This window comes from Stenella coeruleoalba, assembly GCF_951394435.1.
Source record: "Stenella coeruleoalba genome assembly, chromosome: 1".
Taxonomy (NCBI): Eukaryota; Metazoa; Chordata; class Mammalia; order Artiodactyla; family Delphinidae; genus Stenella; species Stenella coeruleoalba.
The window spans coordinates 24,616,585-24,641,006 of record NC_137169.1 but is presented as its reverse complement, the minus strand read 5'-3'; the positions used below and the strand labels follow the sequence as shown (position 1 = coordinate 24,641,006).

The following is a 24,422-nucleotide window of genomic DNA, read 5'->3' as shown; positions in this document are numbered from 1 at the left end:
AAACTAAGAGAAATGGGAAGGCTAATTTAGACTGGGGATCAGAGAAGACGGGGGAGTCAAGGTCTCCATCTTTTCTTTCTCTTATGAATTGCTTTCTCTGTACACTAATAGACTTGCTATTGGCGTTGAAGTTCCTTGCTCCAGGCTCGGTGCACAGGAACTGTTCAATAAATGTTGGCTCCTGTTACAATTTTTCTCCCTACCTCTTGCCACCTGTCACTCACATCCTCCTCCAGAGAGGCAAAGGACAGGTGTCTCTGGAGGTAGAGGGAAGGCTAAGGTGACCTCATCTTTTGGCCTAGACTTTTGTCTCAGTCCCTGAGGACTGATAGCCAGCAAAAGGAAGGAGGCACCCTTTCTTTGACTCCTACGGTGAGCCGAGCATGGTGCCAGGCCCTTTACGGATGTGATTTCACTGACCACAGCAACATCCCATGGGGTGGGTGCTAGTACAATCCCCATTCTGCAGATGGGGAAACTGAGACCCAGAGAGGTGAGGGTAGCTCATGGGCAAAACTGAGATAAGAACCTAGAGGATCTTGGCTCTGGAGTCCACCTTCCTGCAGCTCAGCAAGCTGCCAGAAGAAACACAGCGGCTGGTAGTAGGAAAGACGAAAGCAAACAAGCAAAAAACCACTGAAAACAATGTGGATGCCCGTTAACTGAGGATTAGTTAAATTAATGATAGAATATTCACTCAATAGAATCCTGTGCTGCTGCTTGAAAAAATGAAATAGATGCATGCTTTTCACACTCCTGTACTGTTTTTTGGGGGGACGGGGTTGCCATACATCAGCCTATATCTACAGCTATTTTAAAGGGGGTATCAAGCTCAATTCACAGGTGTGCAAGAAACAGAATATCTGTTTTATTTTTACATTTTTTATTTTTTGGCTGCGTTGGGTCTTCATTGCTGCACGTGGGCTTTCTCTAGTTGCAGCGAGCGGGAGCTACTCTTCGTTGCGGTGCGCGGGCTTCTCATTGCGGTGGCTTCTCTTGTTGCGGAGCACGGGCTCTAGGTGCGTGGGCTTCGGTAGTTGTGGCACGCGGGCTCAGTAGTTGTGGCTCGCAGACTCAGTAGTTGTGGCTCACGGGCTCTAGAGCTCAGGCTCAATTGTTGGGGCACACGGGCTGAGTTACTCCGCAGCATGTGGGATCCTCCTGGACCAGGGATCGAACCCATGTCCCCTGCACTGGCAGGCGGATTCTTAACCACCGCACCACCAGGGAAGCCCTGTTCACTTGTTTTATATCAACTTTCTTTCTATGCAAAGCCCCATCCAGCCAGGCTGGTGGGAAATTCAACCTCAGCCATTTTTCATTTTCCTCCCCAACACACATGACCCCTCCTGGATAGTGCAAAAGTCCTGGGGTTGCAAGTAGCAGCAAGGCAGTGGACAGAGCAAGAAAGATGTGGTATGGGGCGGGGGGCAGCTCGGGCAGGGCAGGGAACTATGCTTCCACCCTTTGAGGTCTCACCTGCTCCCCGCGCTCTGCCTGGCTCCCCCAACTCAGCAGGAGTTGCTCATAGAACATCTTTGCTCATAGAACTCACAGCCCTTGGCCTCCTCTTCCAGTCATAGAGAACTTCTTTGGGGACTGGGAAGAACCACCCCCATCCCTAATCAAGTTCCTTTGGGGCTCTCTCCTCTCCGTCCAGGAGGTGCCTCTGCTGCCCCCATCACCACCCCCTCCCCCACTGCCCAGAAGCTGCTCAACAAACTTGGACTTTTGGATACCAAAGGCAGAAGGGGAAGTATATTTTGCAGGTAACCTCTCTCTCCTGCTTCCCACTCTTCCTCAGACCTCCCCCAAGACAAGGAGGTCCAGAACCTTCTTCTCCCATGTGTTTGGCAGAGGAGAGAAAATTTAATATCTCAAAAAACTGTCTTGTCCACTTTTTCACTCTTATCACTAAGGAAATTCCAAGGGTTTTAGGAGCTCTGTGCCAGAAATGGGCAAAGACCAGATATATATTTGATCACAATATCACAAAGTATAATAGTGTCCATGGGAAAGAGGGAAAGAGTAAAGCAGAGGTGCCAAGCTAGTCAGATCATGGGAGCAGGGCTGAAGTCCGGGGCAGGGGCAGGAAAAAAAAAACGTCTTGTCACAATCTCTCCTGCTACTAAACATATAGGTATGTATATATAAACATATACAGTATACAGTTATTTATAAATATACACATATATATGGGGGTGCTATACTGTCGCTAGCCCATAGTCCTGAGGAATGGAGGTAAGTTTCTCCTGTTTATTATTTTTATTATCACTAAACATCTCACATGTTATATCATTTAGAAATGTATTCAGCTGCAAGGAACTTAATGCCCAACTAATAGGGGCTTAAATTTACTGGTGTTTGTTTTCCTCACATAACAGAAGTCTGGAGTCAGGTACAGTAGGGTTGATGCAGCAGCTCAAAAGAGCACCAGGGACTTAGACTCCTTCCATTTTTCTGTACCACAATCCTCACCATGTTGGTTTCTCATCCTCAGGCTCTTTGCCTCATTGTCCCAAGATAGCTGCTGTGGCTCCAGGCATCGTATTTGTGTTAAAATAGGAAAAGGGGGAATGAGTAGTGCCTTGTAAAAGAAAATCAGAAACTTTTCTAGAATTGCTCCTTAGCATCCCTACTTGGGTCTACTTAGCTAGAATGTTTTCAGGTACCCACTTCTAACTCTCAGGGAAGCTGCAAAGTGACAGTTGACTTTTCCCGCCTTTGTGACAGAGGCAGGAAAGGGAGAAGGGGCTTGGGAATGTCTGCTGGTTAACCACAGTGTTTGTCCCATGAAAGCACCATGTTTTACGGTTTACAAAACAGCTACTATTGCCATATTACGGAAACTGCAATTGAGGCCCAGAGAGAGGAACTGAGTTGCCTAACTTCAGGTGACAAGATAGTGGTGAGACAGCCATGGAAACAGAACTGGAGCCGAGCCCAGAGCCCTTTCCAGCGCACCACACTGCCTGTTTCCCCACGTGATCTGCAGGTCTTGCACCCACTCTGCCCAGATATTTGTTCTACAACTTTGTCCAAAGTTGCTCCAGAGCAGGCTGGGTTGAGGCTGCTGGTGGTATCGCTGCAGGGACCACAGCCCAGGTGTTGGGAAGCAGGTGTCGGGCAGCAGGTGTCCAGGGACAGAGCACAGGTCTCCGGGGATGAGGGCAGCCGCTTCCCCATTAGCAGTCCAGCAGGGAAGCCCAGCCTGTCAGCGCTGGCAGACAAAAAGAGCTGGGGTCCTACAGCCTGTCCCACAGACTGGCAAAGGAAGGGAGGTGATAAAGGAGAGTGAGAGAGAAGAGAGGGGATAGAGAAGAGGATATGAAGGAAAAGAGGAAGGAGGTGATGGAGGAAAGATGGGGGAGGGAAGTTGTGTGGAAGCCATGATGCTGAGCAGCAGGGGATGAGGGGGATACAGCAAGCAGGCTGAGTGGGCTTCCTAGCCCCTGGGGGGGCAGTGGGTCAGGCCTGACACCTGACACCCCCATCGACCACCAGGTACAGGAGTGTGACCACTGTCTCGCCAGAGAGAACAGGGGCTGAGGAAACACGGAGGGAGAGCTCCCTGCCTGGGGGATACGAGGTGGCTTCTCAGAGCCAAACTGGGACCTGAAACTCCTTAGCCAGCATTCAGGCTCTTCAGTCTGGTTCCAGCTTCCTTCCCTGCCAGGCCTGCCCCAGCCCAGACCCTGGCACAAATCATGCTCAGTACATGTTTGTTGAATGAATAATTGAAAAACTGTAGAGCAACAAGGATACAAAAGCAGGATAAAAGTGCCCACTTCTACAAACCTTTGAAAAAGGTTATCGGGAGCACAAAGTGGGCTTTTTCTCCCTAAAGTGAAACAAGGAGAGAAATGAAATCTCATGTGTTGCAGGGAGGAAGCTCAGGCTGCTCCGTGGAGAGGTCTCCTTCAGCTGAAAGCTACCAGGGGACAAAAGCATCCACAAGATCTGTCTCAAGGTGAGAGAAGGCTTCCTCGGCCCCTGCCCGACTCCAGGCCCCCACCCACTCCACCCTGGGCCCTGGTACCTGCCTCTAGCTGCTACACCCTCCACTTCATCCAGGAAAATTTTTCTAAAATACCCATCTGACCACGTCACTACTCTGCTCTAAACCCTCCAGGACCACCCCCTGGTCAGCTCACAACTTCACGGCCTCTCCCCTGCTCAGAAACCCTCCATGGCTCCCCTCTACCCTCAGGACGGTATCTGGTCTCCTCACCACGGCCCTCAAGGGCCTGTGTGACTCAGGCCCAGCCCAACTTTCCGAAGCTCACCACCTCCTGACCCCTACATGCCCTCTGCACTGCAACCACCCTACGTTTCTCATTGGTCCTCCAACACCCTGCTCTCTTGCTCACATGCCGCGTCCTGTCCCTTGGGCGTTTTCGCTCCCCCGATCTGGCCGACTCCCACTGTCCTGACAGGGGCTGTGGCAGGCACCTCCTTGGTGCACCCGTGCACCTGTGCTGCCCCCATGACCCTAAAGCTCCTCAGAAGTGGGCTGCGTCCCTGGCCACTGCATCCCAGCCCCCAACAAACCCCAGTCACCTCGATTTCTGTTATGACCTGAGGATGGACATCACAACGTCAAGACCAGGCTCAGGAGGCCCCAGCCAGGAGCCTGTCCGTCCCCCGCACATCGCTGTGCGCCTTCAGAAATGGGTAACCTGTTTCACCTGAGCCTCACAGCAGCCTGGGTACAGGTGGCGTTTTTCCATCTGCTGAATGAGGAGCCAGGGCCCAGAGGGGAAGACTTGCCCGGAGCCCCACAGGAGCCCCATGGCTCTTGCAGTTCAGCGGATCCAGGCAGCTTGGCTGACTTTAGAGCACACACTCTTCCCCACCACACCCTGGGGCCAGAGCAGGGGCCAACGTCTACAGCAGGGAGAAGTGGAGGGTGGTGACAAGTTCTTCAGGAGGACCCTAGAGGCAGGTCAGAGGTGGGCAGGACCTCAGGATGGGCGCTGGTAAGATGGCCCGAAGACCAGCCTCTCAGCCTCCCCACGTGAGCCCCCTCTCCACCCCGACTCTGGCCTCATCACCCTGCATATGGACACTGCTCCAGGGCCCCCTTTTCTGACCCCCAGGCTCCCTTTTGCCAAAGCCCCTCCTTCCTCTATAGCCCCAGCCCACAGGCTCTCCATGGCCCAGAGGACAGAGCCAGGGCCCCTCTGTCTGACCTTCAAGGCCCCTCATGGTCTGGCCCTTCAGCCCCTCTGCCCTGACATTCTGTTCCCAGCCCCTGCACTGGGCCCAGACGGGATGGGGCCCGTGCCAAGGGGGAAGGGCACAGACATGGGAGGCACACACACCGGCTTCTTTATTGGCAGAGTCTTAGAGACTCAGTAAGGCACGGAGCCCAGGAAGGGGACGGGGTGTCCTGGAGTACATGGTCAGGAATACCCGGGCCCCAGTGCTGGGCACCCCATCGCGGTGAGCACTCCTGCTTTCTGAGCAGCTCTCAGTGTTTCCCTCCTTCAGGACCCTCTCCTGGGGAGCCTTAGAACAAGGGGCCCTTTTTTCCCAAGAGGGCAAGAGTGGGCGAATGGGGGTGAGGGGAAGGAGGAGGCAGCTCCATGGTGGGCGTGGGGGGGCAGCGGGAGGGAGGGGCCTGATGCTCCTCCTCCCTGAAGGCACTAAGAACAGAGGGGCCCAGCTCAGAGGCACGTCCCGGAGGCACGGCGGGCGCTCAGCCTGCTGTCACTGAGCCCCGAAGCACCAGGTGGGCTGGCCGCAGGGAGCCGCCTCAGCTGAAATCACGGTTGGGCAGGAGGAGGGGGGCTACCAGGGTCCACAGGTAGAGAAGCAGCCCTGCCCAGCTGGCACAGATCTTCACCCACACGGCGGTCCACGTGCTGATCATCTTCCGGGTCTCACCGGGTCTGGAACACACCATCATCCCAGTGAGCCTGGCCCTGACGCTGTGACCTCAGTCCCGGCCCCGACCTTAGGATCCAGTTGCGACCCCTGACTTCACCTCTGGCTCTTACCCTGTAAACCCTAGCCCCATCTCTGATTTTTATTTATTTATTTATTTATTTGCGAAACGCGGGCCTCTCACTGTTGTGGCCTCTCCCGCTGTGGAGCACAGGCTCCGGATGCGCAGGCTCAGCGGCCATGGCTCACGGGCCCAGCCACCCCACGGCATGTGGGATCTTCCCGGACCGGGGCGTGAACCCGTGTCCCCTGCATCGGCAGGCGGACTCTTGACCTTGCACCACCAGGGAAGCTCTTTGATATTTTTGACACTTGGCCTTAAGACCCTACATAGAGCTCATGGCCTTGTACCATAGACCTGAACCTGACCTCAATTCCAACCTTGACCCAAGTCCTAGGCATAATATTGTGACCTGATTCTGGTCGCTAACCTTGTGATCCTAATTCCGTGACCGCACTCCTGGTCCCTGACTTTGGGACCCAGAAGCTCCTAACTTTAGTCCTGACCTCTAACGTTGACTCTGACCTTCAATCCCATAACCCCATCCTTGACCCTATGACCACAGTTCTGATATCTCTGACCTCAATTTTGACCCTTGGCCCTGTGACCCCAGTTCTGGCCGCTAACCTAGTTACTCTGATCTTAGCTCCTTGACCTGGTCACTTCAATCCTGGCTTTCTGGACTTGTAACCCCAATTTTAACCAAATGACCAAATTTGTTACTTTATATGGCCCCAATCCCAACTCTCGACTTCAGGACTCCTATTCTTGACCCTGTGACTTTGATTCTGACCCCACACCCTACTCCTAACCCTCAAACCATGAATCCCAAATCCGACCCCATAACCCAAATCACCACCCTGATCTGTAAACCTGGTCTGCCCTGCACAGGCCCAGCCTCACCTCCCGTGATTCCCACTTCTCAGCACTTAGCGAAGGTACCAGCTACTGCGTGGACTAGGCACTGGCAGGGAAACCGGGGCACTGATGAGGCAGGCTCCCTGGAGGGTCCTAGAGAGACACCTCCATGCCCAAGTCTTAAACTCCAGTGCAGGGCTGGAGGGGAAGGGAAGTGGCACGCGCACTGCGGACATTGCGGTTCCGTCCACACACCTGTACCAGTTGGTGAGCGTCATCATGACATGCAGAGAGGCGAGCACCAGGCAGAAGTGGAAGAAGGAGTAGCTGTAGGTGACGCTGTCCTGCTCGTTGTCGAAGGCCCGGCCCTCGCAGTCCGCCACCTGCTGCTGCTGCGTGGCCTCCAGCACAGGCGGGCACTCCTCCGTCTGCATCAGGCTGTTTACCTGCCGGTGGTCCGAGGAGCGCAGACTGGGGGAGGCGAGGGGAGGATGTGCATGTGGCTGTCAGGCCGTCACCACTGAGGTGGGTGGGTGGGCAGTGCCAGGAGGCCTCACGCACCACGGCATTGGCCATGATGACCATGGGCACCAGGGTCCCAGAGCCTCGGGAGCCGGCGGCCTGGACGTTAGGCCCTGGGCCCTGGAGTTAACAAACTGCCTTGACTCTCAACTCTACCCCTACTCCCTGTGTGACCTTGGGCAAGACACTTAACCTCTCTGAGCCTCTGATTCCTCGTCTGTAAATTCAGAGATAACAGTACCTCCCTTATAGGGTTGCTGGGAGGATTAAATGGAGTAATGGTGTTTGAAGGCCCAGCACTGTGCCTGGCACAGAGTAGGAACCAGATAAGCGGCCCCTGTTATTTTGGTTGTTTATTTGCCATCTCCACAAACACGTGTTGAGAACTTAGTACCGCAAAGGATCGTACCAGGTACTACATTCATTAAAAATATTCATAAGAATGCTCATTTGCTGGTACATTTGTTTACCTTTTATTCATTTTAGCTAAGTAGCATTACCCACTGCTTCCCCTTTCTCTATGTTTGTAATAAAGAGAGAATAATAGTAATGATTTCTGTCATTGCTTTTCTACAATGAGGTCTTGATGTTTTTAACTACATTTAATAGTTTGAGACACATATACAATTTTGAAGATCCAACTTGTGTCCTGAAAAAAAGTGAACAAAGGCCTGGATTCCAGCCCATTCCATCAAATTGAAAAATCACCCCTTGCTGAGCTTCAGTTGACCCCAATCACCAAATACTGTGCTGATATCTAGTGCACATGAGCCTAGATCTGGGCCATCCAGCTGGGGGCAAGAGCGATCATCAGTGGTCCCTGCCCTCGTGGCTGTTTATGCTTCCTTGCTTCCTGGGTTTTAAGAACTGTGCTAAGAACAGATGGGATCTGTGGGCTCTCCAAGGTGCAGCCCAGTGACTGAAGGCCAGGGAGGTGTATTACAAGCATCAGGAAGCACAGCTCTGCGCCCACGCTGGGGATGGGGAGGGATAGAGCTCGGGGGCAGGGAAGTGAGCTCCAGCACCACGGCCACTGTGCGCTCATGGCCTCGGACAAGTGGCTGCTCCTCACCAAGTCTCAGTCTCCTCATCTGTAAGATGGAGGTGACGTGGGCCCTTCCGGGTTGGAAGAGAAATCAGAGGAGAGGACAAAGAAGAGAGATGTTTGTGAACTGCCCCAACTCCACTAGGAGAAAATGTTTTGAAAAAGGTGAAAACAAAACGAAATGTGAAACAGCCTCGAAATGTTCTAGCCCAGGAGCCTAGAAGCAGGTGTGCTGCTTACAGGCAAACGGGCGCTGCCCAGGAAGGGTGACTGGGGGAGAAAAGATCAGGGCGGAGGTGCAGACACACAAAGTGGCACCTGGAGAAATGCCAGGCCGCAGGGAGGCAATACCTGAGTCTGCCAGTGTCAACAACAAGTATACTTGATATTACCGTCTGGTGACACAAAACAGCCACTCCCAGCCACCCAGCTGTGCAAATATTAATAGTTCTTTGCAATAATGGCAAACACTTATTTGGCACCTACTGCTTGCCAAGTTCTTTTCTAAGTGCCTTGTACATATTAACTCCTCATAACTCTTCAACAATCCAATGCAGTAAGTAGTATTTTTATTCCTGTTTTACAGATAAGGAAACTGAAGCACAGAAAGGCTGAGAGACTTGCCCAGGGTGCCAGGCTCAAGTCCACGCTGATAAGCATTTGCTAAGACCCCTTCAAGAATGTGCTCTTAAGAGCACATGTGATCTTAAGAATGAGCTGCTTTTTCTCAAGGGACACTGTGGGGTCACAAGCCACCCTGGGCATTAGAGGTTATCATCCTTTAGCTGAAAAGGACGCTGAAGCTTGGAAAGGGGAAGCGGTGTGAGTGATGGAGCCTGGACCCGCTGGCCCCCGTCCAGGCTCCGGCCCTGGCACCACAGCTGCCTGCACACGGCTGAGCTGGGCACACGGCAACCCGGGCTCAGGAGAGGCCTTGGGCCAGGAGGCAGGGCTCAGCCCCACCTCCGCTGCCCAGTCACTCTGTGCCCTCTGAGGGGCTCAGTTTCCCCGCCAGCGCAGTGCCGGGGCTGCATGTGCTGCCTGTGGAGGCGCCTTCCAGCTTGGTGTCCCAGCGCCCATATCCTCCCGTCACTTGTGCCTCAGGGCTCCCAATCACGATTCCTTCCCAGAAACCAGGCCCCACCCTACCTGATGAAGAGGGTGCACAGGATGAAGACGATGAGACCCACGATGCTCGGTGCGTCCCACCACTGGGTCTCGTAGCCCTCGGGGCCTGCCAGGACCGTCCCATTGTCCAAGTGGGTCAGCAGGGTGGGGTTGCATGTCCGGTCTGGGGAGGGGAGCATGGTCACCCTCAGCCCACGCAGGCCAGGTCTGTAGCCAGGGAGCCCAGAGGATGGGCTCAGATGGACAGCCAAGGGACAGACAGACACACAACCAACACTCAAGTCCCGGCGACAGCACGCAGCAGACAAAACAACAGAGACAGCTCCAGGAACAGATGGGGTCCTCCCACCTCCCCGAAGGACTAAGTCTTGGAATGGGCTGGGAATGTCCCCGTCATCTTTGAGGGTCCCCAGCCCAGGAGGAAGACCAGGCCACCTGGAACCCAGGCCTCTACTCACCGGGGACGTTGGATAAGGCCAACCAGGTGACAAACATGGTGTAGAGCGTGATGACCGAGGCCTGCAGCAGACCCGAGTTGGGCTGGGCATCCTGGCAAGGGCAGCCCACAGTGTGACTCCTGCCAAACCTGGGTACACCCCCCACCCCCAGCCCAGCCACGCCCGACCGGGGGACCTCAGAAACCCCCACCACCCTAGGGCCATCCCACCCCACACCCTTTGGGAAAACATACCACCCGGGCCACCCACTGCCACCTCGCCCACCCAAAGGTAGAGTCCTAATTTTTTCTCTTAACAGATTACCCGACTTGTTCCCCAGCTGAGAACCCTTCAAGGGCAGCACTTCTTCACACTCTGAATTAAAGCCCTCCTTCGTTTACCCCATCTGCATCTTCATCCGACAGCCCTCCCTGCTGACTACTCCCCAAACATGGTGGTCACCTCTCTGTCCGTGGAACCTGCCAAATCCTCTCCAACCTCAGGGTCTTTGCACTCGCCCTGCCCTCTCCCTGACATATTCCTCCCCCACATCTCTGCACCAGCAGTGTCTTTATATTCAGGCTTCAGCTCAAACAGGACCCCCGCAAAAGGCTCTGAAAACCCTGACTGCAGCAGACCCCGGCCCTGCCTGCCCACCTCCCTTTCAGCCCATACCCTCTTTTATTTTCCACATAGCACTTATTCTCCAAAATTACTTCAGCTGGCCTCGTCTCCTGTCGGTTGTTCTTCCCCACTCCTCACCACACAGACACGCTTGAAAATATGAATCTGAACTCTATGATTAGGAGCACCGTCTCTGGAGCCAGTCTGCCTGGGTTCAGATCCCAGCTCCACCCCTTACTAGCCGTGTGACCTTAGGCAAGTCTCTTTACTCCTTTAAGCCTCTGTTTCCTCATCTGGAAAGCGGGGATGATGATGGTGCAAGGACTAATAACATGACAGATGTCATTAACTGTTAGCTATTATTATTCCTCCTCTTCCTCACAGCTGTATCCCCAACATCTAGAAGAGTGCCTGGTACACAGTGGATGCTCAAGAGGTATTTGCTGAATGAATACTGATTTCTGTGTGACCTGGAACAGAGGCATCACCCTCTCTGGGCTTCCGTTTTCTTACTGGGAAATGGAAGCTCTGGCCAGAAGGGAGATTCCCAACCTTTCTGCTAAGGACCCCCAAAGACTATCTAAGCTACCTCTGAAACACCTGGTGGGCTGATATCCCAAACTGTGAAATACCACTGGATTCTTCCGAAGAACAAGTGATTACCTTGGGAGCTCCCACCCATCATCCCAGATAGTCTGGGATTGGAAACTGTGGAATTGCACCTTCTAACACCACTTCTTGAGGTGTCTAGGAATCATCACTTGGTGACCCTTCCTAATGTTCTCCTGATTTGCATGAAAAAAATGATGACATCAAAATAATGATAACAATAGCCAATGTCTGATGGATATGCCAGGCACTGTTCTAAGTGTTTATAAACATGGTCTCAATCTTGAGAATAACTCCAAATAGTGTTATTATTCCCATTTTACATCTGAGACGGAAGAGGCACAGACAGGTTAAGGCACTTTCCCAAAGACAGCCAGCATATAAATGCGAGAGTCAAGACTCTGACCCAGGGAGGCTGACTTGGGAGCCCACACTCTTGGCCCAAGCCTCTGTGACTGACAGTCCTGGCCCCAGGACCCCAAGGTTCCTACAAGAAGTCCCACACACCGAGGAGCAGAGACAGGCAGGCTCACCTGGACCTTGGGCAGGACAGCGACTATGGATACGCAGAAACAGAAAATGAGGTTGAGGCTGATGAAGATCTTGCCCTCGTAGCAGGCGCCAGGCTGGGTGTAGTAGATGAACAGTAGTGCCACGGCCACGACTGACAGCGCGTAGAAGAGGAGGGTGAAGAAGAAGAGGCCTGGGAGGGAGGGGCAGCGGCAGGTGGGTCAAGAGGTGCAAGGACCCCCATCCCTTGTCGAGCAGTGCACTGGGTCTCAGGCCCCAACTTCCTCCTCCAAGGAGTGTCTACTAAACTTCAGTCCCTGGGGGCTTCCTTGGTGGCGCAGTGGTTAAGAATCCACCTGCTAATGCAGGGGACACGGTCCGAGCCCTGGTCCGGGAAGATCCCACATGCAACTAAGCCTGTGCACCACAACTATGAGCCTGAGCCCTAGAGTCCACGAGCCACAACTACTGAGCCCGTGCACCACAACTACTGAAGCCCGCGCGCCTAGAGCCCGTGCTCCGCAACAAGAGAAGCCACCACAGTGAGAAGCCCGTGCACCACAACGAAGAGCAGCCGCCACTCACCGCAACTAGACAAAGCCCGTGCGCAGCAACGAAGACCCAGCGCGGCCAAAAAGATTTAAAATAAATAAATTTATTAAAAACAAAAAAACTTCCGTCCCTCACCCAGGCTTTGTGAGCTCCTGCCCCACCCTGAACTAAAATGATTCACTTGCCGTAAAAAAGGTCACCATAAAAATAAAGACAATGAATAGAGGGGACTTCCCTGGTGGCGCAGTTGTTAAGAATCCACCTGCCAGTGTAGGGGACACGGGTTCAATCCCTGGTCCGGGAAGATCCCACATGCTGTGGAGCAACTAAGTCCGTGTGCCACAACTACTGAGCCTGCGCTCTAGAGCCCACGAGCCACAACTACTGAAGCCCACGCGCCTAGAGCCTGTGCTTCGCAACAAGAGAAGCCACGCCGGGCTTCCCTGGTGGCGCAGTGGTTGAGGGTCCGCCTGCTGATGCAGGGGACACGGGTTCGTGCCCCAGTCCGGGAGGATCCCACATGCCGCGGAGCAGCTGGGCCCGTGAGCCATGGCCGCTGAGCCTGCGCGTCCGGAGCCTGTGCTCTGCAACGGGAGAGGCCACAACAGTGAGAGGCCCGTGTACCGCAAAGAAAAAACAAAAACAAAAACAAGAGAAGCCACGCCATGAGAAGCCCACACACTGCAATGAAGAGTAGCCCCCACTCGCCGCAACTAGAGAAAGCCCGCACGCGGCAACAAAGACCCAACGCAGCCAAAAAAAAAGACAATGAATAGAGAACAATCTCTCAAAAAGTGAACTAGATGCCTGGTGATCAGGGAGGTGTGAAAATCAAATCAACCCTGAAGAGTGCCTTTCTTCTTGATCAATTCAGAAGAACTGAAAAGGGACCCGTTCTGCCACTGGGGTTTCAATGACCAGGTGTCATTCGTGGCTCGCTCTGCAGGGCTGGCTCAACCAGATCCCTCTGAACTCTCCAGTGCAGCTCTCATCTGACCCCACCTCAGCCACCCGGGGTCAGCGGGCCCCTGCCACACACCCTTCCCTCCACGTGACATGGACGGCTCAGTTCCTGCCCTTAGGAGGCAGCTCGAGATGCCCTCCAGGCCGTCATCCAGCTTCAGGGACCACCCCCCCGCCCCAACTCCTCAGGTAGCCCAGCCCCCTCACGAGGCCATTGGGTGGCACTGACCTGCATACCAGGCGCGGGAGTCGCTCTTCTCAGCCTTGTTCACCCACCGCTGGTTCCAGGAGTGCGCAAAGTCGATGAACAGCAACAGCTGGATGAGGAGGAAGACGAAGGAGCCCACGACACCAAAGTAGAACCAGACTAGGCAGGCAGAGGGGAGGGAGGCAAGGGGGTCCAGCCATGGCGCAGCAGCCCCTGGGTCTGGGTCTCTTCTCACGCTCACTTTTATACATTCAACAGTCATTTGTGCCACACCCTGTACTGGGGACACTGAGAAGCAGCAAAGTCCCCGCCCTCAGGAGCCCCTGGCCACGCACAGAGATGCCTTGTGTCAGGGTGTGGGTCGGGGTCAAAGGGGGTCCCCCCAACCCCGAGTTGACCAAAGGCCATGTGGCCAAGCACCAGAGTCCTGTTCTCCTGGGTGGGAGGCAAGGACCCAGCCAGTAGTCTGGGGTCTGTGTGCTGGGGGCCAGCACGCTCACCCTTGGTAGCCCCCATCCCTCCCCAGCAGGGCCACCTACTGTTGGAGAAGGAGCCGTCAGGGATGTAGAAGGCGCCCACGGTGATGCCCACGAAAACCAGGAATTTAAAGAACCAAAACCTATGGTGGGGAAAGGGGGAGGACAGACAAGAAAGCTGAGTAGGGGGAGAGAAGAAGGCTGGACCCCCAGAACCCCAACCCTGAAGAGCAGGTACTGGGAGAGGTGAGAGAGACTTCCCGATGGTCTGACAGGCACAGAAAATCTGTCCTGGCCCTGGAAAAAGCCCCGAGGGGCAGAGGGAAGGACCAGTGAGGGGTGAGGATGGTCACCTGGGCTCTAACCCCAACTGTGTCACTAAACTGGTGTGTGGCCCTAGGGATGCTGTTGCCTTTCCTGAGCTTTGTTTCCTCATCTGAGAAATGGGAACCACTAGATGAGCCGACCTCTGTGCTGTGCCCTCCTGGCTTCAGCGGCCCCTGAGTCTGAGGGTTAGGGTCTGGAGATTGCTGGAGACAGGCCGAGGATAGGGAAAACCACAGCGGGAGGGGCCCAGGGTGCAGGTGGGACCCCTCCTCACCCATTCTGGATGGCAGCCCTGGGGTCCCGGCTGCTGCGCACGCAGATCATGAGCAGGGAGAAGAGGAAGAAGAAGGCCGCCATAGCGAAGCACATACGGTAGACGGCACGGTGGCCGAGCAGGGAGCCACAGTCGATGTGGCCCTGCAGGGCGACGGGGGACCCGGCCACCTCCTCACACACCCAGGGCAGCTGTGGAGACAGACAGAGCAGCTGGAAGACCCCACCCCACCCAGAACCCGGGCTGACTCTGCCCAGGCCGCCAGGCAGGAGGCTCTCCCAGGAGGGCCACACGAGCCTCCCACTTCCACCCATGGCCCATCTCCATTCCCACCCACCTCTGCGGCTGAAGCCCTATGAGTGAGCCCCCCAGGGACAAACAGAAAGCATGGCACGGTCCAGGGCAGGATTTCCCAAAGTGCTCTCCGCCCACCAGCTACATCAGAATCCCCGGAGGTTCCCCTCTCCTACAGAACTAGGGTCTCTAAGGCAGGGTCTGAGATTCTGCATGACTGGCACACTTCCCAGGGAATGCATGCTCTGTACACACTAGTATGTCAGAACCTCTGGCCTAACTATCCCACTGGCTATGAAACACTGAGATGAAGGGAAGACTTAGGACCCTCAAACTGGGCTCATGCATAAAAGTGGGGAGAGCTTACCCTGGGCCAGTGTCTGGCAGGGATGGCGATAATGATTCATGACACTTCCCAAGGGGACCAAGGCTTATGAGAAACAATAAGGCTCAAACCCTCCTCCCAATATGAAGAAACGACCCTCCATCGTCAAGCTTGGATCATCGGTGCGCTGGCATTCCTGCCCACCTCTTGATCAGCTGGGCCCCCAAGCCTGGGCCCCCTGGTAGCTGAGCCTTTGCCAGAGGCCAGGTCCCGCAGGTGGCTCACCTTGTAGAGCTGGCTCTCCACACTGGGACTCAGCATGATGACGGACACCAGCACCCCCAGGAAGAGGAAGGCCGTGAAGATGAGGCGGCTCAGTGTGGAGCTGTGGCTGCAGGGGCAGCAGCCACACAGGATGCAGGGGGCAGAGCCGCAGAGGCAGGACGCCTGCGGGGAGGCCAGGATGGCACCTTACTCTCCGGTCTCCTCTCCCCTTCCCCGCCCAAGCACGCAGCATCCACCCACTGCCCGCTGCCCGCTCAATATCTCCAAACCTACGCAGAGACTGCCTGTGCCACACCACGAAGGGACACCTCTTCCCCAGATGTCACCCCATCTAACTTTCAAGCCCAAGGGAGAGGCCAAGGAAACCAAGGCTGGAAGAGGCTGGGTCCCACAAGGACACACAGCCAGTAAGCAACGGAACCCAGATTCAAACCTGGATCTATCTCAGGTGTTACTGTGGCTTCGGCGAGAGAGCTGGGGTCTCAGTGCTTCTTATTTAGGAGGAGGCAGAGTGGAAAAAAAAATCCGGAAGGCCAGCTCTTTCACTGATGAGCTATGTGCCCTTATACAGCTCACTCAAGCTCTCTGAACCTCAGTTTCCTCTTCCCTATAATGGGAATCCTAACAGTACCTGCTTCTCACATAGCAGTTCTAAGAATGAAATACTGTAGGGATTTTATTTTAGTTTTTAATTTTTATTGTTTTGGCAGCGCTGCGCAGCACGCAGGATCTTAGTTCCCGACCAGGGATCTAACCCGCACCCCCTGCAGTGGAAGCGCAGAGTCTTAACCACTGGACCGCCAGGAAAGTCCTGTAGGGATTTTAAAGTGTAACTCCCTGGGAATTCCCTGGCGGTCCAGTGGTTAGGACTCCGTGCTTTCACTGCCAACGGCCCGGGTTCAATCCCTGGTCGGGGAACTAAGATCCCGCAAGCCTCGCAGCACGACCAAAAAAAATTGTAACTCACTCAGGTTCCCTTTGTCCCTTCCCTGCTTTATTTTTCTCTGTAGGACTTACTACCACCTGATTGGCTTCACAGTTTACTCGTGTTGCCGGCCTCTCATTGCTAGCGTGCAAGCCCCACCAGGGCAAGGGGTTTTGATGTTTTGTTCACCATGGTATTCCCAGGGGTGGGAACTGTGCCTGGCACGTCGTCGGGAGCTCAGTGACTATCTGCTGAACAAATGTAAAGCGTCTGGCATCATACCAGACGTATGTTAAGACCTCAGAAAGAGCAAGCGCTGATAAATCAACATCTGTTGAATGAATGGAATGAAGAATGTGGGTGGCTGTGACTTCCCGCTCTGGGGCTGCACCAGTTTGGGACAGCAGAGGCGTCCAGCCCTTTCTGTCTCCAGCTCCTCTGCCCTCCGTCAGCCCCTCCCTCCCTAGGGCTGGCTGAAATCACTTAGGGGCTGGTGATGCCACGCCTTTCGTAGCTGTAGACTCATCCCTTGGGAGCCAGTTCTCCAGCCCAGCCTTGGAGGAAGTGGGCCCACATCCAGATACATCTGGTTCACTGTTTCTCTTCCCCCAAACAGCCCTGATTCCTCATTCAGGTATTTAAGAGTCTGGAGGGCAAGAAAGACACAGGCTCTGCCATCCTGGAGCTTCCAAGGGCAGGAAAGATACTCAGCAAGTCATTACACCCGTCATGGTAAGTGTGAAGAAGAAAACATACGGGCTGCCATGAGAGTGACCGGCGGGGGCCTAGTTTCGATTGGGGGTAGCGGGTTACTTCCTGGAAGAAGTGACACTTAAGCTGAGAGCTGAACAATGAGGATTCACTCTCCCGACCAAGGGGAAGAACGAGTGTTCCAGACAGAGGGAACGGAGCCTGAGGCAGCTCTGGGGCGGACAGGAGCTGAGCGTTGGAGGAATGGAAAGAAGTCCCTATGGCCAAAGCTTCATAAGCAAGCGAGCGGTGAGGTCGGCCAGGCTGGCAGAGCCCGGCAGCCATGTGCAGGATCCTCGTGTTCATCCCACGAGCAATGGGCATCCATTGCCATTGGGCATCACCTCTCAAAGCCGGAGGGACAGGAACAGCCTTATGCTGAGTGACCAGCTTTGTGGAGAGCAGGCTGAAAAGGGCCCCTTGCTCCTCGGAGGCCCCGTCCCCTGCTTTCTGGACTGGTCACAAGGGGTAGAGCACACTCTGCTTGAGGGGCAGCTGCCCTCCCGTATCCCCTACACCTCTCCCCCAGACTGGAAATGCCCCTGAGAATGCTCCTTCTTACCCATCTCTCTCACCCACAAAGCCAAGTAACAGCACAGTTGCTAAGTGAATGCCGAATGAAATTCTCCCTCACGGTCCAAATCATCCAGCAATTTCTGGTTGTATCTTGCAAACCCCACCCCAATCCTGACTCCTGTTCATAGCTACCTTGGAGGAGGGCGGGGGCGGTGAGGAGATAAGCAAATGCCAGAAGAAGTGTTTTGTAAACCATAAAGAGCATTCTGAGATCAGAGAGATTAAGAAACCTGCCAGAAGTCACACAGTAAGCGAACAGCAGTGCTGAGATTCAAGTAATAACAGTAACAGCTTCCCTTTATGACGAGTTACTTGTCCCAGACACTATGATAAGGGCTTTGTCTAGATTAAGCCTCACGGACACTATGAAGTGTGTTGTAACTTCCCATTTACAAGTGGGGAACTGAGACTCAGAGAGGTGATGCGGCCAAGGTCACACAGCAAGTGAGCTAAGGAGCTGGGATTCAAGTTCAAGTCTGTCTGCACCAGGGCCTGCTAAGTCACTGATGGCACTCATTAAATTTCAAAACAGCCCAGCGATGAAAACAATCCCTCCAGTGCCCAAGAAAACCAAGGGAGGCCAACAGGTATGATCTCAGGAACCAAGTGCCCAAGTACCCAGGTCAGGGTCCAGCTCTGGCTTGATACCATTTCAATTTGAGACATTTGAGACACGAGAAAAGCTGCACACTGCAGTCAGGGAGCCTGGCCTTTCAACTCACTGTGGTTTTTGGAGATCAGAATCCAGGTATTCCTGATACCTGAAACCTTAGGTTTCCAAGGGCCTGGCTGGTAGCCAGAGAGACCAGGTCAGGGAGAGAACAATACACACAGCCCCCGCCCCTGCTTCTGGAGCCTCCTTGGAGTTGTTCATACATTCTTATCCCCACTCCACCTCTGGGGATCACTCCTACCACAACCTCTTCCTATAGAAATACCAGCCCACGGGAGTAAAGGCAGACACGTGCGCACACATGTACACAGGGAAGTCCACTGTGACACTTCCCACGAGGAAAATAATAGGGGAAAGCTGGAAATAACTAAATATCCATCATTACATCGTGGTACATCGTGGTCCCTAAGAGGCATCTCTCTGCTGAATGGAGCAGATGTGCTGGGAACACCTAAATGGGCATATACAACTAAATATAGTTAAATATAAATTATACCCCGATAAAGTTGATTTTCATTATCAAAAAATAGAAATGTTAAATTCAGAAAAAAACTAAAACAGGCACGAAGCTTTAGGTTGTATGAGCTTATTAGACTATCAGGAAACTGCAGATGACCTCATTGCCCAACACCAGGGGACAGCGGTGGCCCACTGACTCCATGGAATGTTATAGAGGCTGGAAAGATGAAAGCCACTAGACTGACAGCAACACAGGCTATGCTTGTGATGCAATGTGAAAGGCCAAGGCAGACTACAAACTGTTCCCACACTCAGATTACAACACCCCCTCCACAAATGCACTCAGGGGAAAGGCAGCAATGGAAAAGCACCAGAAATAAGGGCGGGGGAATCTTAGCACCAGCCAGGTTCTCAGAATGGAGAATTCAGAACTCAGGAGCCCGGGGTCTGCGAGTCTTTACGCTGCGAGGTTCCGTGGCACCCCATAACTGGCCGAGCCACCCTAGCACTAGACCAAACACAGGAGAGAAGAGGTCAGCCCAAGACTACTCAAAGCATACTTCCTTTCCCCACGCAGTGTGAAGAGGAGAGGGCCCTGTCTGGACTCTGCCACCAGCTGGCAGTATGACCTTAGACAAGTGGGACTCAGTTTCCTCAGCCATAAGATGGGCCTCTGGGCAGGGCAGTGAGGTGGCTTGGAGCCCATCAGACAGCCCTGGGTTTCACTAGGTTCCCCATTCCTCGAAAGTGGTCTCCAGCACGTTACCACCGGCGGGAGCTTACAGAGCAGCCGCCGCACGCCAGCTTCATGCTAACTAAGTCTCACTGAACCCTCCTGACGTGCTGAGAGGCAGGTGCCGTTGTTCTCGCCACTTTACAGACAAGGAGAGAGGTCCTCAGTCACGCCGCTGAGAAGAGGCCAAGCCAGGACCAAGACCAATGGGTCTGAGCCAAAGGCCTTTCACACTCCCTCGACTGTAGAAGGTCCTCCTTAAGTATCTGCTGACCATCCAGCTCACCATGTGCTGGCTTGGCTGGCGACTCCCATCCCTAGTGGGTCCATCTCATCTCCTCCCAGCCAGGACTCACCTTCAGCCCAGTCCAAATGCTGACCAAGAGAGCGACTTTTGTCCCTTTCCTGCCGTGACGCATTTGCATCTGACCAAGAGGCAGACGCAAATGCGTCACGGCAGGAGGGACAAAAGTCTTCCCCACCGACCCATGTATGCCAAAATGCTCCCTCTAAAGATGCCTGGCAACCCCCCCTTAGAACTTCACTCCTGTGGGGCAATGTCCATTGAAACAGGTTGTTATTGGTATCCAGCAGTGCCCAACTGTACCACTTAATACTGTGTGGCTGTGGGGAAATCATCTTCCCTCTCTGATCCAGCTTCCTCAGCTGTGAAATGGGGATAATATTCACTGCTTCATTGGGGTCGTTGTGAGGATGAAATGAAAGGGTACATACAAAGTGCTCACTACACTGCTGGGCCTGGGCTACCACTGGACAGCTCTGGGCTGTGAGCTCTGGGCCTACAGTAAGCACTCAGTAAACGGCAGCTATTGTCCGTATCATGATCTGTAAAATAGGATAACTATGTCATGGGGTTGGCGGGTGGGGTGCGTAATGAGATGGCAGGGGTGAAGGGCTCGGCACAGCACCTGGCATGCAGTAAGTACTCAGTAAATGTCAGAGGTCAGAACGCCAAGGGGAGGCCCCTGCCCCGAGGGGCAGGTCCCTTGCAGATATTAGATACTTCCTAAGCGAACCTGCCAATTCCACTCTGTACCAACCCTATCCCTCAGCATCCAGGATGTGAAGGGAGGGAAGGTGTGGGCAGAAGCCTAGACCAGGAATCAGATTTTAATCCTGACTGTGCAGTTCCTCCTCCTTTCACTGTGCAACCTTAGGCAAGTCAGCTAACCTCTCTGGGCTGCAGCCTCCTCATCGGTAAACTGGGGGTTGGAGCAGGCCTGTCAGGTGCCTTCTGACTCAGCATTGTAGGCGTCTGACTCAGAGACCAGCAACTGGCTCCAGAGGGAAGTCTCCACCCACCTTTTTAAGATGATAATAACAATACCTCCTATTTGGAGCACTTACTCTAACAGGGCGGGGCACTTTTAAATCTTCCCAACAGCATTATGAGGGAGGTAGACAGGGAGACAGCCGCACAGAGAAATGGCAGGTCTCCCTTCAACACTCCCCCCATCCCCAGGATAGCCCAGCCTGATGGAATTCTGGTCAACTCCAAGGAAACTCTCCCTCCCCCATCAGGAAGCAAGCCCAAACCTTGGTTTCACTGGGCAGGCAGGGATCTCAGGGACCAGCTCTTGATTCCCCCTCCCGTAGGTGTGCGCGCGCACACACACACACACACACACACACACACACACACACACACGCCCTTCACAGATGGGGAAATAGAGGCCCAGGGAGGACAAGAGTCCAGGAACCCACTATGCAGCCTCTCTGTGCAGATATCTGTCCACTCCTACACCCCCATCCTAACACACTCACACAAATCAGGGACAAAGGAAACTGGGATTTCAGCAGCCACCAGACTCCCCCTCCTGCCTCTCTGCTCATCTTTTGTGTGGGGCAGAGGGGGAGGGGGCTGCCTGAATGAACCTCAGATTTCATGAAGGGAAGAGGGAAGGGAGAGGGGGCTGGGAAAGGAGAAAAGAGAAGGGGCCTCCCAGCCGGGGTCTGGCGGACGCTCCTCCCCTCTGCTGGCTGCTCCCCAGGTCCCCGAGCAGACGACCAGGTAATCCCTCCCCCACACACCCCAACCTCCCTCAGTTCCCGGGTTTTCCCACCCAGAGCTGGGCCGATGGCGGTGGTAACCCGCACCCCTCACTCAAGACCGGCTTAGAAAAGCAAAGGAGGCCTCCTCCCCTCCCCCAACTTCGGCTCTGGGGCCCAGAGGGCAAGCGTCTGGGGTTCATTGGGGAACTGCCCAGGAATTAGCCTGAGCCAGACTGAACGAAGCAGAGACAAGACACAGAGAGACTGACAGACTGAACGGGCAGACAGACCCCGGCGGACAGACACGGAGCCGTCTAGACAGACAATGACAGATGGAGAGGCTTCAGACGGACAAAGACAGTCGGACAAACGAACGGACAGATATCAGACACATACAAATGGACAAACTGAGGCAGACGGGTAGGGACAGAAAGACCAACTGACAGAATGCCAGAGAAACAGAGAAGGACACACGGCAGAGAGGTACAGGGACCGGCAGGCCACACAAAGAGAGCGTCCGGGAGGGAGACCAGAGGCGCACTGCCAGGACGACTCCAAGCTGAGCCAGCTGGGGCCGCAGCCGCCCCGGGCTCTGGGCCTCAGTCTCCCCAGTTCCCTGGAGGGGCGCCCGCCCAGGACACCCCCTCCCCCGCCCGAGCGCGCCCCACCCCCGCCCCCGCGGTAACCCGATCCCCGGACACCAGCTGTCCCCGGCGCCCGCGGGCCCGGGATGGGGGCGGGGGAAGTCGGTGAGAGGGGCGACCCGAGGGGCGAGGAGGCGGGATGCAGGCCCAGAAAGACAAGTTTGGAGGAAGGCAAAAGAAGAAACTATTTGGAGGAAGAAGACAGGACGAAAGTGCGAGGCCGAAGAAGGGGCAGGCGGCGGGGGCGGGCGCCGGGGGCGGGACTCACGCAGCTGAGCAGGGAGCAGGCGCCCAGACAGGCCCCCATGTCGGCGGCGGCGCGGGGCGCAGGGCGCGGGCAGAAGGGCGCGGAATCCGGTCGGGCTCCTGGCGTCGCGGGCTGGCCCCGCCCTCAGCCCCGCCCCGGCCCCGCCCCGCCCTACCTGCCGGAACCGCTCGCCGCCTTCCGGCGGCGCTCGGGACCTCCCGGGACTCACCTGGGCCAGGTGCGGCAGGTGGGACCCTAGGGAAAGTGGAGGTACCGGGGATTCCAGCGGCCGCGCGAGCCGTGCAACGGGGCTTGTGTCCGGATCCAAAGTGATGGTTTGGAAATAGTGAGACCTGGGTTCGAGTGCCGACGAGGTCGCAATGCGACCTCACAACACTTCCCCCGGACCCCCACCGCAGGGGACAGTAGCCAAGAGATGGTCACCCCTGACTCCTCGGCGCTTGGCACGGAGCCTCTGCCCAATACATAAGCGTTGAATGATGAATGACTGGACAAAGAAATGGGCAAGTCACTTCACCTCTCTGAGCCTCATTTTCCCCATCTGTAAAGTGAGGGTACCTACCTCAAAGGGCTGGTACAACACATAGGAGATGCTTGCCAAGTGTGAGCTCCCTGTGCCTGTTACTCCTAAGACCCCGCCTCGCACTCTTTCGTCTGTCCTCCCCCTCTTTCGTCTGTCTTCCCCTCCATCCACCTGTTCTTTAAGCTCTACTGACTCCTGTCTTGGGCCACATGCTCCCCAGAGCCACCCGGCTCATCGCTCCAGGGATGCCCGAACCTGACCCCCAGCTAAGGAGGTCAGAAGGGGTGGGTGGGTCACATTCCTGCCAGACCGTCCCCTAGAGGTAGGTGGGAGAGACCCAGAAACAGGGCTCTGTAATCACTCTCGGTTCACCCTCCAGCCCGCTCCTCACTCAGCCGTAGATGGGATAATGTTAGGGAAGGAAATCTGCTTGCCTCAAAGCTGGCCCCGGGGCCAAAGATCCTACCTGACTGCATCCTTGGCGATTCATGGGGCGCCAGGCTTAGCCATTCATTGTACCAGGACTGTTCTGCAAACATCCCTACACTTTCCCTCCTCCACACTTTTGCACACAGGATACCCGACCCCTGGAAAGTCCTTCTCTTTATCCCCCTCTCTACCCTTCAAAGCCTTGCTCACAATCGCATATCTTTTTGGTGAAGAGAAACACCCTTCCCCCAAAACCACTACCTGGCTCCATTAGGAATAAATATCCTCCTGCTTCCCTGTGTTTCTACAACACGGGGCCCCTTTACAGCCCCACAAATAACTAAAGTTACCACACAGCTCAAGCTTATACCAAACTCTTTCACCTACATGGTCCCATTCAAGCCCTATAGTAACCCTGAGAAGTAGACTAACTCCTACTCCATTCCATTTTACAGATGAGGAAACAGGTTCAAAGAAGTAAAGTGACGTGCTAGACGTAAACTGAGCACTGAATAAACATCAGCTATGACTATTGTGCTTACTTATTATTGCTGCTCAAAGCCACACAGCTCAGAAGGGCAGAGCTAGAAGACCGCCCAATCTGGCCCTGATCTCAGAACCCGAGGCCTGTCCCCGACATCTCACTGCCTCTGTTTGAAAGCAGAGGTGACAATACCCAGTCAGCCTCTTTTTCTGTCCAATGATGTCTTCAGTCCTAGTCAGAGACCCTCAGGAGACTTTGAGCCACCCAAGGACAGTCTGCTTCACCTCTGGCCGGTCCCTCCCCTGCCCTGGGCACAGCACAGGGCCTGGCACACGAAGGCAGTGGATGCTTCCTGAATGAATGAATGGATGCCTGAACATTTACCACAAGGCCAGTGTCCTCAATCTGCCACCTAGCAGTCTGAAGTGAGCCCTTCTCACGGCCACCCACCCCAGGGTCAGTTCCTTTTGACACTGCTGCCCCAAGAGCCGAATTTTCCATCCCTCAACCCATCCCTTTCCATGAACTGGTCCAGTAGAAAACACCCACGACTTCGCT

General features: G+C 54.7%; 1 protein-coding gene across 1 annotated transcript; it reads right to left on the bottom strand.

The window, feature by feature from the left end:
• Positions 1–5,308: 5,308 nt before the first annotated feature.
• Positions 5,309–22,539, bottom strand: SERINC2 (serine incorporator 2). The gene is made up of 10 exons (XM_079901271.1): positions 22,429–22,539; positions 15,388–15,549; positions 14,484–14,674; positions 13,946–14,025; positions 13,428–13,565; positions 11,707–11,876; positions 9,962–10,052; positions 9,525–9,666; positions 7,064–7,279; positions 5,309–5,894 (listed from the first exon to the last, which is right to left on the bottom strand). Exons 1-10 carry the CDS (start codon positions 22,465–22,467, stop codon positions 5,759–5,761), a joined length of 1,365 nt encoding a protein of 454 aa, XP_079757397.1. The 5' UTR covers positions 22,468–22,539; the 3' UTR covers positions 5,309–5,758.
• Positions 22,540–24,422: the final 1,883 nt, after the last annotated feature.

Bases quoted from the DNA above. Each gene is read 5' to 3' on its own strand.
- SERINC2 (XM_079901271.1), bottom strand. From the start codon at position 22,467: ATGGGGGCCTGTCTGGGCGCCTGCTCCCTGCTCAGCTGC. The intron at 14,026-14,483 runs GTGAGGAGGGGT...TCCCCACCATAG, and splicing joins AGGGCTGCCATCCAGAATGG to GTTTTGGTTCTTTAAATTCC. The intron at 13,566-13,945 runs GTAGGTGGCCCT...CTGCCTGCCTAG, and splicing joins TGACGGCTCCTTCTCCAACA to TCTGGTTCTACTTTGGTGTC.